Raw genomic sequence first — 16179 nt, 5'->3', positions numbered from 1 at the left:
AGAGCGGAACAATTGATATACGTCAACATCGAAAAAAATCTAGTTGGAAACTAGTGGAAACACGAGTACCTGAAAAAATACATGGACAGTTGCAGCAGTGTTTAGATCATCTCGCAGATGTAACGGGAAAATACATCAGAAAGAAATGGATTTCAGTTGGGTCAATGGAACGGAAAAGAAGCACATTCAACAGAGTGGCAGACTGTTGGGTGCACATTTACCAAGGTCAATGGAACGGAAAAGAAACACAACCAGCAGAGTGGCAGACTGAGGTGTGCACATTTTCCAGGGTCAAGGGAACGGAAAAGAAGCACCAACAGAGTGGCAGACTGAGGGGTGCACATTTTCCAGGGTCAACCGTCATTTTTGTGAGGATGGTGGCGATTCTTGTGGGACATGGCTTTGGAGCACGTTCTGGGTTGAACGTTGGTCTGCAGCAGGATGCTGGGCCACATGACATAGGAACACTGAGCCACCGTAGCAAATTTGGACGATGGTGACACGAGGGCCAAGTCACTTTTGTGAGGATGGGAGCGATTCTTGTGGGACATGGCTTTGGAGCACGTTCTGGGTTGAACGTTGGTCTGCAGCAGGATGCTGGACCACATGACAGGAATACGGGGCTGCCATAGCAAATTTGGACTTTGGTGATACGAGCAACATGGACCAAACACGTGAGAAATTTTGGACCGAAGAGCTAACAAATAATGATTTCCAAATGTAAAACATCGGATGACTAATTTTAGGGGATTAGAAAGTTTACTGAAATTGTTTCCATTGTAAAGGTGACATAAATTGAAGTGTAATGAAAGTTTTTATGTAATTGTTTCAATTGTAAAGGTGACGTAAATTGAAATGTAACGAAAGTTCAATGTAATTGTTTCCATTGTAAAGGTGTCGTAAATTGAAGGGTAACGAAAGTTTAATGTAATTGTTTACATTGTAAAGGTGTCGTAAATTGAAATGTAACGAAAGTTTAATGCAATTGTTTCCATTGTAAAGATGACGTTAATCTAACTGTTACAGAATTTAAATTGTAAAGGTAACGTTAATGTAACGGTAGTAGAAATTAAATGTCAATGTTTTCATTGTAACTGCAAAGATAACGGCTGTAATTGTAAATGTAACTGTGACTGATATCGGAGATAAATGTAACTACTGTAGATTTATCAGTTATGATTTGTTGGTCAATCGGGACGATTTGACCTAAGAGGGAGGCAATGTTACGTACGCCGTGGATTGAGCGAATTGTACTTAGACCAACGGATATCTGTTATCGGATTAACTAAATGCATGCACTTACTTCCAAAGATTATATCTGGACTCTAAGTGCATTTAGGCTAAACAATGACCGATATTAGTTATTTCTCAGAATCGGTACGGGGAGACCCAATATCGGGGAAATACATATCCGAATACGTGACTATACAACAGGTAAACAGATTAGGCGTCCTGAGAGATCTACCCTTTATAAGGCGGTACGTAGGCGATATCAGGGCATTCTGGACTGAACACTGGCAATACGTGTAACTCCTTAATCATCAATAAATGCTGTGAGACGACTGTTGGCTTTTATTTGGATCCTCCACCCACCCCTACGTAACAATATCATTAATACTATGCATTTTGTACAGACTCCAGGGATGTTCAACTCGAGAGCACCCCCGAAGTCGGTTTTCTGAGATAGCTAGTGGTAAGCGTGGGCGGGGCTGGTTTCCTCAAGGTGCCTTCCTTCGTCGTCGGTGGTCTGGTCTCTGCTGATGTCGGCTGCTCTGCTATGTCCCTTTCTCCTTCGTAATGTGCGTGGGATGCGTGATGTGGAAAAAGGGGGGAAATTGTAATAATGAAAACAGGTTATAATTCTGTTTGTATGGTGACTGTATTTTATATATGTATAAATACAGAGAATAAGCAGGGGGGGGGGGGGAGTCCGTCGTGAAATTAGCGCGCACGTGTTCGAGAGGTTATGATAACCTCACTCCTCACGTGACTACGTGATCTGACTTCGACGAAGAAAGACCAGGAGTTCCTCACTTCTCACCGGACGTATACTGAAGCTGTACTTCCAGTATCGTCTGCCGATCCAGGCTGAGCTGATCGGGACTCGGTGGTGGGAACAAACTCGGTAGCGAACAGAGATGTTCACTCGACCGAAGCGGAAAACGAATAGGAGGCGGGTACGCGCGCTCGGCGCCGATCTCCCTCCAAAACGGCTCCTTTGGTCGTAACGCCACGAAAGCTGACCTTGAAGACTTGGTCGGAACATACTCCCCCCGTTGGAAGTCAGAGGATCGAATTCCAAAACAAACAAGAATTAATGGTGCACAAGCGACTAATGAAATACACAAAAACCAAGCAAGTAAGCAAAAAAATAACAACAAAATAAAAAACAACACAACAAAATAACCCAGTCAGCAAACAAAATAACATTAGTCCACCGTCAGTTTCCCATCCTACATAAGCAGCTGACTAAGCCGGCAAGAAACAAACAAAAAATAGACAAACAAACAACCAAAACACCCACAAATAACCAACACCAATGCTAGGTAACAATATTGTTCAACCGTTATATGTCCCAATCTATCCTGATAGCTCTATTACAAAGCACCAATCAAACCAACAAGAGAAGCATAAAAGAAAAGCAACTCAAAAACTTAAGTTAAAACACATAAACTGAATCCACAACACAGATACAAACAACGCGCCAACTTTAATGTGGGACGTTATGAACGATCGCCACACCGTTGCACAAATTCACTGAGTGCTGCTCGACTGGCAGTCGAGCTACTCGCCGGACTGCTCGCTTGGTGTTGCTGATGGAGGAGTAGTAGGACCTACTCCTGTGCCCCTGTCTGCCAGGGGCCGCTGCTGCATGTGCTGGTGCGGTAGCACCCTCGCTCCGGGTTGATCGACCAGATCCTCCTGCTGTTGCGCAACTAGTGGTGCGCCAACTAGGAACTGGCCAGGAGTTATGGGAGCTGGGTTGGGAAGGTCGAAAGATGTGAGGGTTAAAGGGCGCGGGTACATTGCGCTTCGGCAAGCGGAATCTTCGTTCCGCGTAAATACGCGATTCGTCCAGGGGACGCGTAACTGTCTTGACTGGACGTCTCGCGCCAAAACAAGATAACGGATCACGACCCGTTGTGTGATGGCAATTCCGAGAATCGCTTGAAACTGTGGGCGCTTCTAGAGAGCCGCCCAATATCCAGCCGAAAGCTGTATTCATCATCGCGATGCGTCCTCCTCTGTCCCCGCGTGACTTGGAGGGAACTAAAATGGTACGTTTGCCATTGCGTAACATCGCATGATAGGCGTCGCTGCCTATCACCATATCCACTGTACCGGGAATATCGAATGACGGATCGGCAAGGGGGAGATGAAGTGGCAAATGGCTCCGAATCTCGGACACGTTGCGCGATGGAAGTTGATTCGCGATCTCGGGCATGATTGCGCAATCGAGATCAACACTGGAGCCCTGATTGGGGATGCGCGGTAGAATTCGAATTACCGCGCCACTAGTAATGGACGTCCTATTTGAACCTATTCCTACCAGGTTGACGTCCATCCTTTTCGACTTTAAGGCGAGTCGCCTTCTTAAGTCTTCAGAGATGAGGTTGAGTTCGGAGCCGTTATCTAACAATGCTCGAACCTTGTGCGAACGTCCATCTCCGCCGCGAACTTGTACTTCCACAGTGGATAACAGGACAGTTCGGGCGTGAGAAGGCGATACGCGTCTCACCGAGTGTAAAACCAACGATGATTTTACGGGTTTGGCGTTCTCTGATTTCTTGGGGCTCCGATAATGTTTGGCCTTATTTGAAGGCGAAGTTTGGTATGGAGTTGAGTCATGTAACATGGTGTGATGGGCATGACCGCATTTGAAGCATCTCTGCTTTGTTTGGCACGCGTGAACTATGTGCCCTGGCCTCAAGCAGTTGAGACATAGTCGACGTTTTATGGCGTTCGACCTACGCTCATCACCGCTCATTTGGCGGAATGATGGACAGGCTAGCAGAGAATGACTTCCGCTGCAACTGATGCAGGAGGGGCGTTCCCTCCTCACATGCAGAACTGCTGCCTTCGGATTCGTAATGGTTCTTGGTCGAGGATTCGACTCGCCTTTTAAGACGAAGTCGGCATTTGCCATCGATTGGCACTGGCACGTTAGAAAATGCATTATTTTGCTAAACGTGCAGTCTTCATACTTGGGAGTCTGAAGCTCCCATTGCAGAAGTGTACTCCGGTCGAGTTTTCTGGTGATAAACATCACCAGAATCTCGTTCCAGGTCTCGACCCGGACGCCCAAGTTAACGAGCGCACGTACATGCATGTTGGCATCATCTATGAGACGACGCAGACTGACGTGATTGTTGCTCACGACTGGCTCGGCTTCAAGCAATGCCTGAAGGTGATACTGAACAACAATTTTTTTGTTGTTATAGCGTTGATCCAAAATGGACCACGCGCTCGTAAATGAATCTGAAGCTAATTCCAAGCCGTCAACTAAACGTTGGGGCTCTCCTTTTAGGCTTCCTAGTAAGTATTGGAACCGGGCGATTTGCGAACTCTCGCCGGCCATAGCGGCCAAGAAGCGTTGTGAAAAAAGCGGCCAATTTTGGACGTTGCCTTCGAAGGTGGGCAACTCCAAACGGGGCAATTTTATTGCCGAATTTGATTGCGGTACAGGTGACATTGTGAGGTTAGCGCCATCTAACGGCGAAGCGCTCAATTGCGGCTCACGCAAATTGATTGCTTCGGTGCATCGCACGAAGGCGGCCATATGCTCCCTATCAAATAGGTCCACGACGGATTCGGAGGCCTGCGCCTCTTCTTGGTCCAGCTCGTTTATCTGAGCTTGGATCGCTTCGAATTCAGACAGTAATGGTCTGATTGTTTCGAGCCTGATTCTGAGCTCGAAGATGCTCAGATCGTCCCCCAATTGATTCGCGTTTCTCGTTAACCGAGCGCGAATTCTTTTCCGCGTATTTTTAAGCGTACTCAAAGACGCCATTATTGAAATGCGACGAAATCAAACAAAGGAAAAAATGGACGCGGGAAAAAACAAAATGGACGTTGACGACCAAAAAAATAGCAACAACAACAGAAAAATGCTAATTACGACCAACCTGGATTCGACGACGTTGGAAGACCAGCTCTGAAGACATACGGAATCGAAGGACCAAAATGTACAGACTCCAGGGATGTTCAACTCGAGAGCACCCCCGAAGTCGGTTTTCTGAGATAGCTAGTGGTAAGCGTGGGCGGGGCTGGTTTCCTCAAGGTGCCTTCCTTCGTCGTCGGTGGTCTGGTCTCTGCTGATGTCGGCTGCTCTGCTATGTCCCTTTCTCCTTCGTAATGTGCGTGGGATGCGTGATGTGGAAAAAGGGGGGAAATTGTAATAATGAAAACAGGTTATAATTCTGTTTGTATGGTGACTGTATTTTATATATGTATAAATACAGAGAATAAGCAGGGGGGGGGGGGGAGTCCGTCGTGAAATTAGCGCGCACGTGTTCGAGAGGTTATGATAACCTCACTCCTCACGTGACTACGTGATCTGACTTCGACGAAGAAAGACCAGGAGTTCCTCACTTCTCACCGGACGTATACTGAAGCTGTACTTCCAGTATCGTCTGCCGATCCAGGCTGAGCTGATCGGGACTCGGTGGTGGGAACAAACTCGGTAGCGAACAGAGATGTTCACTCGACCGAAGCGGAAAACGAATAGGAGGCGGGTACGCGCGCTCGGCGCCGATCTCCCTCCAAAACGGCTCCTTTGGTCGTAACGCCACGAAAGCTGACCATGAAGACTTGGTCGGAACACATTTCTTTCCTTGTGTTAAACACTTCTAACTCAGTTTGAAGTTTTTCTTTATCTAGCATTCGATATGATTCAACGGTTAGTAGTAGATCTTCCATTGGCATTTTCTTTCAGTACTTTTCAAAATTTCTTTATTAAATAATTAGAAAAGGTATATCTTTCTTTTATATCCTTAATAATAACATCGCACACATTTTTGGCTCCTATAATATGTGCGATAGTATATGCATCACATGTTTTTGGCTTCTATTCGCTTTAAGAATCTCATTATATCTCATAATAATATTAAATTTTTCTCAATTTCCTTGGGGGTGCTGCAGTACCGTAGTGCGTATGGACGAGCCGCCACTGCTTGAACATATTTTGCACTAAATAAAAGAATTTTATAGGAACAAATTTAGATATTATAATAAACATATGTATTATTGTATATAAACTAGCAAAGATGGTTGTTCTCGTTTTTATTATATTACATATATCCACATAAAAATTAAGATTTCCGATTAAAAACGATACGATATCTGCATCACCCATGCGTTTTAGTACGGGGGACAGGTGTGTTGACCGTGTCCCGGTCTAAGAAAATACCGTTTGTGTTTGTAAGAGGATCGTTTATTTTTGTTCAATTGTTACAATGGTTATTGTATGTACGAAGAGGTTGAGCTTCGGAGAAGTGATCTGGTTGAACTCCAGAGATTCACTCTGGCGTTATGAGCTGCTGCGTTGCTTTATATACGTTCAGGGTTGGAGCGTGCCGCGCGCAAATGCTTTGTCTTCGTTTCCAGGACACGTGTGTTGGGCACACGTGTTGACCTACTTTCGAGGCGCGTGCTTTATGGGGTCAGCGTCAGGACGTCTTTCGTTTGAGAATGCGGGCATGTGCCACGCGTTAATGACTGCTACGTGTTTACGACTTATCAGGACATCGTGTCGCGGTTGCCTGATGACATCACTGTTCGTTTCACGATCGAGCGATGAACTCTTTCTTCTGGAATGTTCGAAGGGGTCGTTGCCCTTGAGTTATGCATGTTTGTACAGGATCAATGATGTGTACACTGGTTTTGATTCGTATTAGCACAAGTTGTGCTAGATTCCTACACCTGGATCAACTAAATCATGATTGAGCCACTCCTCGATGTTTTCCTTATCCACGTTTTCAAAACATTTTAAATTTTCCAGTAATCCACATATTTCAGATATATCATGTGCTTCATTCATCCCTAAAAATAATTTATAATACACCCATATATACTAACCTGAAAAAACTGCATGCCATTTATAAAATTCCGTTTGTTACAGACATTACTAACTTTAATTTACGAGTCTTTAATTAATATTATGTAGTAGATGTATTATGAACATTTATAAGGATTGTAAATAGGTTTTTGAGCTCTTTTTCCTATTATGCTTTAGATTAACATTAGAATAATATAATATTGTGATTACTAACCAAATTAAATTAAATTGTAAAATAGAAAATGATCAGTAGATCAGTAGCTATTAAAATAGATATAAGATGTATTGTGAACATAATTTCGTAATAATAAAAAGCATTTAAAAAACAAAAAAAAAATGTGCTTCATTCTCTTCAGAATCCACTTGTTCCGTATAGCTGCAGGGGGGGGGGGGTGAGGATGTAACAGCGACTGTGGATGTGGTCGTCGTCGTCTCTCGTCGACCTGCTCGTTCTGAAACGGTGCGGGGTGGGGTAATTAGAAAGTCACGGTTTTCGGTTATGACCTGGTTTATTGGTGGTATAAATGATGCCGAGCCGGGGAGTATGCTCGGCGCCTCTGCCCCTTTATGGCGGAAGCTGTGGATGAGCACGCCAACCCTTCTCGGATGGCGGCTCGATCGCGTCGGTGAGAACTCGCCGTGTTCAGTTCGGGTCGAACACGGAGCCAAGCCTACCACGGAGCGGCTGGCCGTAATCAGTACGGGTCGACTACGGGAGCATTGTAAAGCCAAACTCCTCGGATGGCTTTACAATGCCAGTGATGAGAGCTCGCCATGATCAGTCCGAGTCCGAGTCCGAGTCCGAGTACGGGTCGATGACGGGGCCAGCCCCCTCGGCTGGCTGTTACATCTGGCGGTCCTCGCCGGGATGACCGGACGAACAGACCTACTTAAATGGGAACTAAATAGCAACTATCAAAATTGCCCGCGCATCGGGTGAAGCCCGATGAGGCTCAGGCCGTAAGAGCACAACCAACGGCCATGAAGGCTTTCAGCTCGAACACCACTAAATCTATTTCTATGTCAGGAAGAATCTTTCTCCATGATCGAACAAGTGTTTTATAGCTCTGTTTCGCAAACATGTTGTAACCATAATTCCATCATTTCTTTTTGAACCAATCTTCAAAAATCTCCCTGTCCATCCATGCCCCTTTCTGACTATAATAATCGACGGAAGATTTTTCATTTCAGTTCCCTTAACCTTTCCACTGCGACCGGCGTCTATATGTGTCGCACGAGAGTGGTCCCTCTCTGCGAGTGGCATTATATATTGTCCTCGGGTGTATTTAGTATTTGCAACGAAATTAGACGCGTCTGAATATTGTGGTTTATTTGTAAAATCAGTTTGACTCTTATAGTATTACATTTAAAAAAAAAACTTCAAAAATATCAATGTTTTAGATCTATATAAGCGTTTGTAAAAAATGCAATATTTCAATCGTTTGAATTGCGCGCTTTAACTTTCGACCTTCATCACGCCCCGACTTGAAACTTCCCAAGAGCTGCCACAAAATACATCAGTCGAATATAATGTATGTAAATTAATTATAAATTAATTTAATATTGTTTTCACATTATATTGAGATTCTATTATTGTAACCTTTTACGTCATTCTATACGGCCTTGTCCCAACTTTTTGGAATTGGCGATACCAGTGATACTAGCTATATTTCAGTGACACGTGACTTTATGCAACTATTATTTTATTTTGTATTATTTCATGTTTATTTTGTGTTCGTCTGTGTTTTATTATATACTTTTTATTTATATTATACAATTAGAAAAAATCGTTTTATAATATTTCATAAATAATATCTTGTAATCGTGTGACACACCTATTCATTGCTGACAGTAGACATGGTTTGTTTACGTAAATATACATTGATCGTAAACTATTGGTATAAAAATATAGGGGGAAATCAGTGTTATGAATCAATAGAGAGATTAATATCTTATTTATATAGATTCTCACAGTAATGAGCGTGTATAGAGATCACGCTACGAAAAAATAGTTTTTTACAAGATCATGCCGCAAGGATGGTGAGATTTAAAAAACTCGCAAGCAAAGGGTTAAAAGATTGAGGTTTCTTTGCTTTCTCAATCACCAAAAGTTCCATTTTATGAGTTCCTGGTGAGTTTCCGCAACACATGACAGTTATCCTTTCTTTGGACGTTTTATGTTATTTTGTCGGCAAGCACTTTCAGTACAGGCCTGTTTCATCTGCATTATAGATTTGAACGGGTTGCAAATTTTCCCTTTGCAAATATTTTCGAAATTCGATGCAGAATTCATCAGATATTGAAAATAATTAAACATACGTACATATGTTACGAAAAAATCTGCTCTGAATACACGCGCTTGTTATGTACTCCTTCGCTGATCAAAAGCGACTGAAAGAATTAATGCAATAGTAAAAGACATTTAAAAAGGGAACATAAAACATTTCTGTTGACATAATTTGTTTCAAATAACACGCGTGTTTAGGCCTGTCGCATACACGGCCACTTTTGTTCGCCACTTGAATAGTTTTATTTTGTCAGCGAACAAATTAATACACAAATAAATTTAAACAAAGTAAAACTATTCAAATACATTTAATAAAATGTTTACTATTAGATTGGCCATGTTTAAGCGGTTTATATTACAAATACCGAGCGAAGCCGGGTAAAAACACTATAAAGTAATAAATAGAAAGATAATTTCATAAAGTAATAAGCCGAGCAAATGACGTAAATATGTTCGCGACACGCTCTCTGAAATATCGACGACATCCTCCCAAGGCAATCCGATGGGTACTGCGGGAATTATGGAGGGGCGTGTGGCGTGTTCCAATCTCGCCAAAGATTGGAACACGATGTATTTGCTAGCTCCATCAAATACCGTGGTGGATGCCTCTAGTGTTAACGCTGCCTATGATAAATGCATTCCGCAGCTTGAATCGAGTGGCGAGTGACGCGTGGTTGTGTTTGCGCGCGTCCCATACAAACTCTATGAGAAATGCATTCCGCAGGTTGTGGCTGCGACCAGTGGCGAACAAAAGTGGCCGTGTATGCGACAGGCCATAGAGTTTGTATGGGTTGGTCCACAATGGTCCAAAACTATAAATAAATACATTATATTGTAAAGGTAGAATTATATGTATATTCACTTAAAATAATCCGATAGCGGTTGTCAATAAAAAAATTTTAAAAAATGAATCCGTGATGCAATATACTCCAGAGGGAAAATGCGTTTTCAATATATATCCAAATATCCAAATGGAAGGATCGTCGAGGGATTTTGACGATTTCCAGCAGGGAAAAACCAAAAGAAGACGGTGCAACTATTGCTGGAGTGAACGAAAGGAGAGAAAAGCCACTGTCTTTTATTGTCCGGAATGTACAAACAAGCCGGGTTTGTGTCTGGAACCATGTTTTAGGTCATATCACGAGAAAAAATTTAATTATATTTAAGTTTTTTATATACAATTTTTATAAAAAATATATTTATAAAAACATAAATTTAAGTGTTGTATTATTTTTACATATCGTTATATTATTTGCTAATTATACTATGGGGGATGAACGAATGAGACGACTGGCATGTTGAATGCACGTGTTTTATTTATGACAGCTGAAGGCAGAGTGAGTAGCGGCTCTCCGAACCCAGCCGAGTTGGTCCCCACTCGCAGGAAGGCAACCAAACTCGACCATGTCGTATAAGCGAGCCGCCACAATACGAACAAAAAATTAACAGAAGTTCACCTGCAACAAAATTTTTTTCACGAAAATAATGAATAAATATATGTAGTGTATAGCCTGCTTTATGGTAGACGCAGGTAGGTACGCATTTAGGTAGACGCAGGTAGTCGAGCACACAGTCAAAACATTTGCGAAACAGAGCTATAGCTTTAAAATATCAGCATGGCATGAAAACAACAGATTCGGGCTTATCATTGAAAGTGTTAAAAAATGAATATAAGAATATTTTTTTCAAAAATATTCAGAGGGATGTACGAGTATGTGTAGCTGAATCTGGCGAAGGTAATAATAACAGTAGTGATAAGTATACTAAATGAAATACGTGGGTGAGAAGTATGACAAGAGTAATGGATATAGTGAAGAGATTGAAATAGCAATGGGCGGGGTATGTGGCTAGAAGAATGGAAGAAAGGTGGAAAAAAGTATTAGAATGGTTGTACGGACACCAGGGGCTCTCAATCGAGATGCCACCTGATGTTGTGATGTTTGTATAGCTCGTGGTAAGCGTCGGCGTGGTTTTCCACCAATGGTGCCTTCCTTTGTCATCTGTGGTCTCTACTGCTGCTCTGCTCTCTGTCTCCCTCTCTTGTACCGTGTGCGTATGTGAGCGCGATGTGTAAAGTAGGAAAGGCGGGAGATTATATGATGTGGCGGCTCGCTTATACGACATGGTCGAGTTTGGTTGCCTTCCTGCGAGTTGGGACCAACCCGGCTGGGTTCGGAGAGCCACTACTCACTCTGTCTTCAGCTGTCATATAATAAACACGTGCATTAACATGCCAGTCGTCTCATTCGTTCATCCTCCATACTGGTGACCCCCGACATCGAGCCACGCAGCCTCGATCAATTTAACATGCCAGTCGTCTCATTCGTTCATCCTCCATACTGGTGACCCCCGACATCGAGCCACGCAGCCTCGATCAATTTCAACATGCCGCTCATCCCTGCCTCACCGAGCCAGGCGGGAAAGCTACCCGCCGCGCCCCCATCGCCATCAACACAGCGCGCCGCGGCCCGCGGGTGACAATAAACGAGCAGACACGGCTACCTACCTACCTACCTATCGACTGGAGTCCAGCCACAACGTCGATGACAGGTGCTTTAAAAAAATGGGGGAGCGAATGAGACGACGATCTTGACAGCTGGATGTGGAGTCATGCGCGATCCACTACACATAGAACGGTCATCCAGCACCACAAGACATACACCACCTCAGCACCATCATCATCATCATCATCATCAAGGCCCCGTCCGTCCCCACGAGCGTCGTCACGCCGAGACGGGCGGTAGCGCTACAACACCTCCACGAGCCACAACGACTCACAGTCCAGCTCGGAGTATCATCAACCACATTGATGCAGAGAAGTGTTATACAATAGAAGTGCCCTTTTGAACAAATATCCCGTGTCAACCGCGTTCACAGTACCATAATTAGTATTAGTTGTCTCTGTCACGCTCGTAAGCGTGTCCGCGCGCGAGAAAGAGTCAGAACACCGTGTCTACACGCCAGCTTTTAATTAACAAACCTTTTTTCACGAATGGAATTAGGGTCATCACAAATTCACTACAGAAATAAAAGTCCTTTTTATTTATAGTTTATTTATTTTTTGATAATAGTATATACATGTTTATAGATTTATTTACAATTAAATATTGATACAAATAATAAAAAAAAGATTAATTCACCTTTTATATTATATAACACCGAAATACAATACACAGAAAATAATAATTAAAGCTTACCTCCGATATTGGAATTGCATATTTTTTTAACCTGACACATTTCGATAAAGTTAAAACATCTTCAGCTCTAAAATGGTTTGAGCATATAATGGTGTTGGGCGTTGGTAGCCAATCGTTTTCTCTTCTCCATTTGCGGATTATGTTTACCCACTTTTCTCGTAATTGGCTGTCCTTAGGAACTCTAAAATTAGCGTGTAATGTATATTTTCAACTAAAATATGTATATTATAAAATGAACGATGTTTACATTAATTAAACTTATTGAGTTGGTGACTTATTAATTAAAACTTATTAATTAAATTTATTGAGTGAATTGGTTATGAATATAATTGAGTATTCGGTGCTACCCAGAGAAATGTTTTTACATTTATTTTAAAATTATTTTTACATTTCTTGTGTGTATTTGAATGCATTGTGCAACTTTTAATGATGCACTTCCCCATCTTGCCAGTAATATGAACAATGTTTATCAGAGATATGACCAGCCCCATACACGGAACACGACTGCGGCGGAAAAAAATTAAGTGTGGCTACAGCCACGCTTCAACTGTCGACACTTTTGATGCCTTGGGGCACTTCTATTGTATAACACTTCTCTGACATCGATGCCCCTGCCGCCCCCGCCGCCCCACCAACCGACATCAGCCTCGGAAGAGCGGCGCCGCCGCAGCATCGCATCGGCGCGACCATCGGACCAGCCACCGTCCTGCTCGCGACGTCACCGCCCTCGAATGTACCGAGCATTCAGGGCGGCACACCTACACAACGGATGACCCACGTCAACAATTCTTTTCTCCCCACTCAATAATTTTTTTTCTTTGTGTAACAATAATTTTTTTTCTATTGTAAAATTTGTTTCTTTGTAATTTTGGTATCGCTGATGCTGGGGGGGGAGTGATGTGGCGGCTCGCTTACACGACGTGGTCGAGTTTAGTTGCCTTCCTGCGAGTGGGAACCAACTCGGCTGGGTTCGGAGAGCTACTACTCACTCTGTCTTCAGCTGTCATATAATAAACACGTGCATTAACATGCCAGTCGTCTCATTCGTTCATCCTCCATAATGTAATGATAACAGGTTGTAAATCTGTATATGATCAACTGTATTTTAAGTTTAAAGGTACAGATAGCAAACAGGGGGGAAGGGGGGGGGGGAGTTCGTATACAAATAACACGTGGTGCGGCTTGAGGTTATGCACCAAGCACGCGTGTCTGAGTTGTCTGCCTTCGGGACAAAGACAGACCAGGCTTCATCAATACACCCCGGACGAATACTGGAGCTGGTCTTCAAGTATCGTCAAATATCACCAGTCTCGAACTAGTGATTCGGGATTGAGGAAACGCGCCGCTTAGAAGCAGTGTTGGGGCGGGAATGTGGTGTTGGCCACACCAGTGTGGCCACTACAAAATACATCAGCCCGCTCGTGGGTCGTAAGGCCACGAAAGCCGACCATCAGACAATTGGTCTGAACAATGGTAATAGGAAGACCACAGGGAAGATGGGTGGACGAAATTAGGAAGATGTGTGGGGTGAGATGGATGAGAGTTGGGCAAAATAGAGACGAGTGGAAGTATGTCGGAGAGGCCTTCCAGCCGGCAGTGGATGGCGAATGGCTCAGGATGATAATGAAGTATGTTTACCAAAATTATCTTAATTTCATCCAATAAATAAAACGCCAGCCAAACAATAGATTTGTGTATTTAATTTTCAATTATCTTTTCTCTTAAAATTTAAATAAACTGCAATGAGAAGAAATGTCATGAGGGGGGGGCACCAGAAACACCATGGCACGCATGCAGCCACAATGTAAAAAAATTTACAGTATTTATATAATAACAATTTTTTTTATATTTATGCAATTTTTATGTGTCTTGAGGGTAGATTTATGAGAAAATAATTTTAGACAAATTTCACACTTATATGGCTTTTCTCCCGTGTGAGATCTCAAATGTGCCACAAGTTGAGTTTTTCGAATAAATGCTTTTAAACAAATGTCACATTTGTGTAGTTTTATCCCAGCATGAAATTTGTTATGTGCCCCAGTGTGAGATCTCAAATGTGACACAAGTTGATTTTTATAAACATATGATTTTAAACAAATGTCACATTTGTGTGGTTTTATCCCAGAATGGATTTTTTTATGTGACACGAGGTTAGATTTTTGAGAAAATGATTTTAGACAAACGTCACATTTGTGTGGTTTTATCCCAGTATGCAATTTTTCATGTGTCTTGAGGTGAGATTTTTGAGAAAATGATTTTAGACAAATTTGACACTTGTAAGGCTTTTCACCCATGTGAGATCTCAAATGTAACACAAATTGATCTTTTCGAATAAATGATTTTAAACAAATGTCACATTTGTGTGGTTTTATCCCAGCATGTAATTTTTTATGTGACACGAGGCTAGATTTTTGAGAAAATGATTTTAGACAAATTTGACACTTGTAAGGCTTTTCCCCGGTGTGAGATCTCAAATGTAACACAAGTTCATTTTTATGAACATATGATTTCAAACAAATGTCACATTTGTGTGGCTTTTCCCCCGTGTGAGATCTCAAATGTCTGACAAGTGTTTTTTTTCGAATAAATGATTTTAAACAAATACCACATTTGAACTGCTTCTCTCCAGTGTGTGATCTTTTGTGTAAAACAAGTTCGGATTTAATGGGCAATGGCTTTAAACAAATTTCACTATTCTTTCGGAGGATTGTTGGTAGTGAAGGCTCATCGTCCCATATTACATCTTCCAATAAAACTTCTTCAGTCTTGATCTTCAAGCAATCGTCTAGCCTCAGTTGAGACGTTTCGTAGCTTCGAAAACAAGCGTTTCGAAAGGCGATCAACAATTCCAGATTGGTTTTACACGAAAGACACACCGCGTCTGGCAACCCATCGCCTCTTTTAACCTGCAGATGAAATGAAAAAATATAAGTAGGATTGAGCGGTGAGAAGAGTTTGGTCCACAATAGTTGTAACCTGTAACCTGTAACCAGCACCGACCTGAATTTGACAGCAGGTCCGAATGCGTTGCTCCAGACGCTCTGGATGAGGATCTGGTCTCTGGAAGATGGAGACGGAAGACTCGGCCGGAGCTGGTCCAAGACAAAGCCTGCACTCCATCGTCTCTGAACTCCTCGTCATCGTCTCCATCGTGACAGCGACCAGACGACTTGCCTTCGCGACCGCTATTTTTGGTCTAAATTTGGTACTATGTGGTCATACCAGAGAAATGTTAGGCAACAGATGGTTTCGTTATTTTATAATACTGTAACGTATACTAAACAGAGCCGCCGAGTAACTGTGATCGGATTAAGACGGGTAGACTTCCTGAGAGACCGTGAGACCGGTGTAAGTGGTTTTAGGGATTAGCAACAAGCTAAGTGCACGAAAGCTAAACAATGATTGCACTTCTCATACCGTGGGAATACATATCCGAATACGTGACTATACAGTAGGTAAGCAGATTAGACGTCCTGAGAGATCTACCCCTTATAAGGCGGTACGTAGGCGATCTCATGCGATTCTGGACGGAGCAGTGACAGTGTGTGTAACTCCTTAATCATCAATAAATGCTGTGAAACGACTGTTGGCTTTTACTTGGATCCTCCACCCACCCCTACGCAACAATACCAAAAGTG

General features: G+C 42.7%; 2 protein-coding genes and 1 long non-coding RNA gene across 3 annotated transcripts in view; 1 reads left to right on the top strand and 2 right to left on the bottom strand.

Annotated features, from left to right (window-relative positions):
• Positions 1-16179, top strand: part of LOC143921502 (uncharacterized) — a 189925-nt gene that overhangs the window by 154122 nt on the left and 19624 nt on the right. The gene's annotated exons all lie outside the window — the stretch shown is intronic.
• LOC143921510 (uncharacterized) lies at positions 11534-13566 on the bottom strand. The gene is made up of 2 exons (XR_013261442.1): positions 13134-13566; positions 11534-12099 (listed from the first exon to the last, which is right to left on the bottom strand). It is a non-coding gene; the product is annotated as an uncharacterized LOC143921510 (long non-coding RNA).
• On the bottom strand, positions 13362-15945 carry LOC143921483 (uncharacterized). The gene is made up of 2 exons (XM_077444811.1): positions 15542-15945; positions 13362-15447 (listed from the first exon to the last, which is right to left on the bottom strand). The coding sequence occupies exons 1-2, from the start codon at positions 15689-15691 to the stop codon at positions 14365-14367; spliced, it is 1233 nt and encodes a 410-aa protein (XP_077300937.1). The 5' UTR covers positions 15692-15945; the 3' UTR covers positions 13362-14364.

This window comes from Arctopsyche grandis, chromosome 13, assembly GCF_051622035.1.
Source record: "Arctopsyche grandis isolate Sample6627 chromosome 13, ASM5162203v2, whole genome shotgun sequence".
Taxonomy (NCBI): domain Eukaryota; kingdom Metazoa; phylum Arthropoda; class Insecta; order Trichoptera; family Hydropsychidae; genus Arctopsyche; species Arctopsyche grandis.
The sequence above is the reverse complement of the archived record's forward strand: the minus strand, read 5'-3'. Positions and strand labels throughout refer to the sequence as shown.

Excerpts from the sequence above, each read along its gene's own strand:
- LOC143921483 (XM_077444811.1), bottom strand. The coding sequence starts at position 15,691 with ATGGAGACGATGACGAGGAGTTCAGAGACGATGGAGTGCAGGCTTTGT. Across the intron at positions 15,448-15,541 it reads GGACCTGCTGTCAAATTCAG|GTTAAAAGAGGCGATGGGTT; the intron begins GTCGGTGCTGGT and ends TTTCATCTGCAG.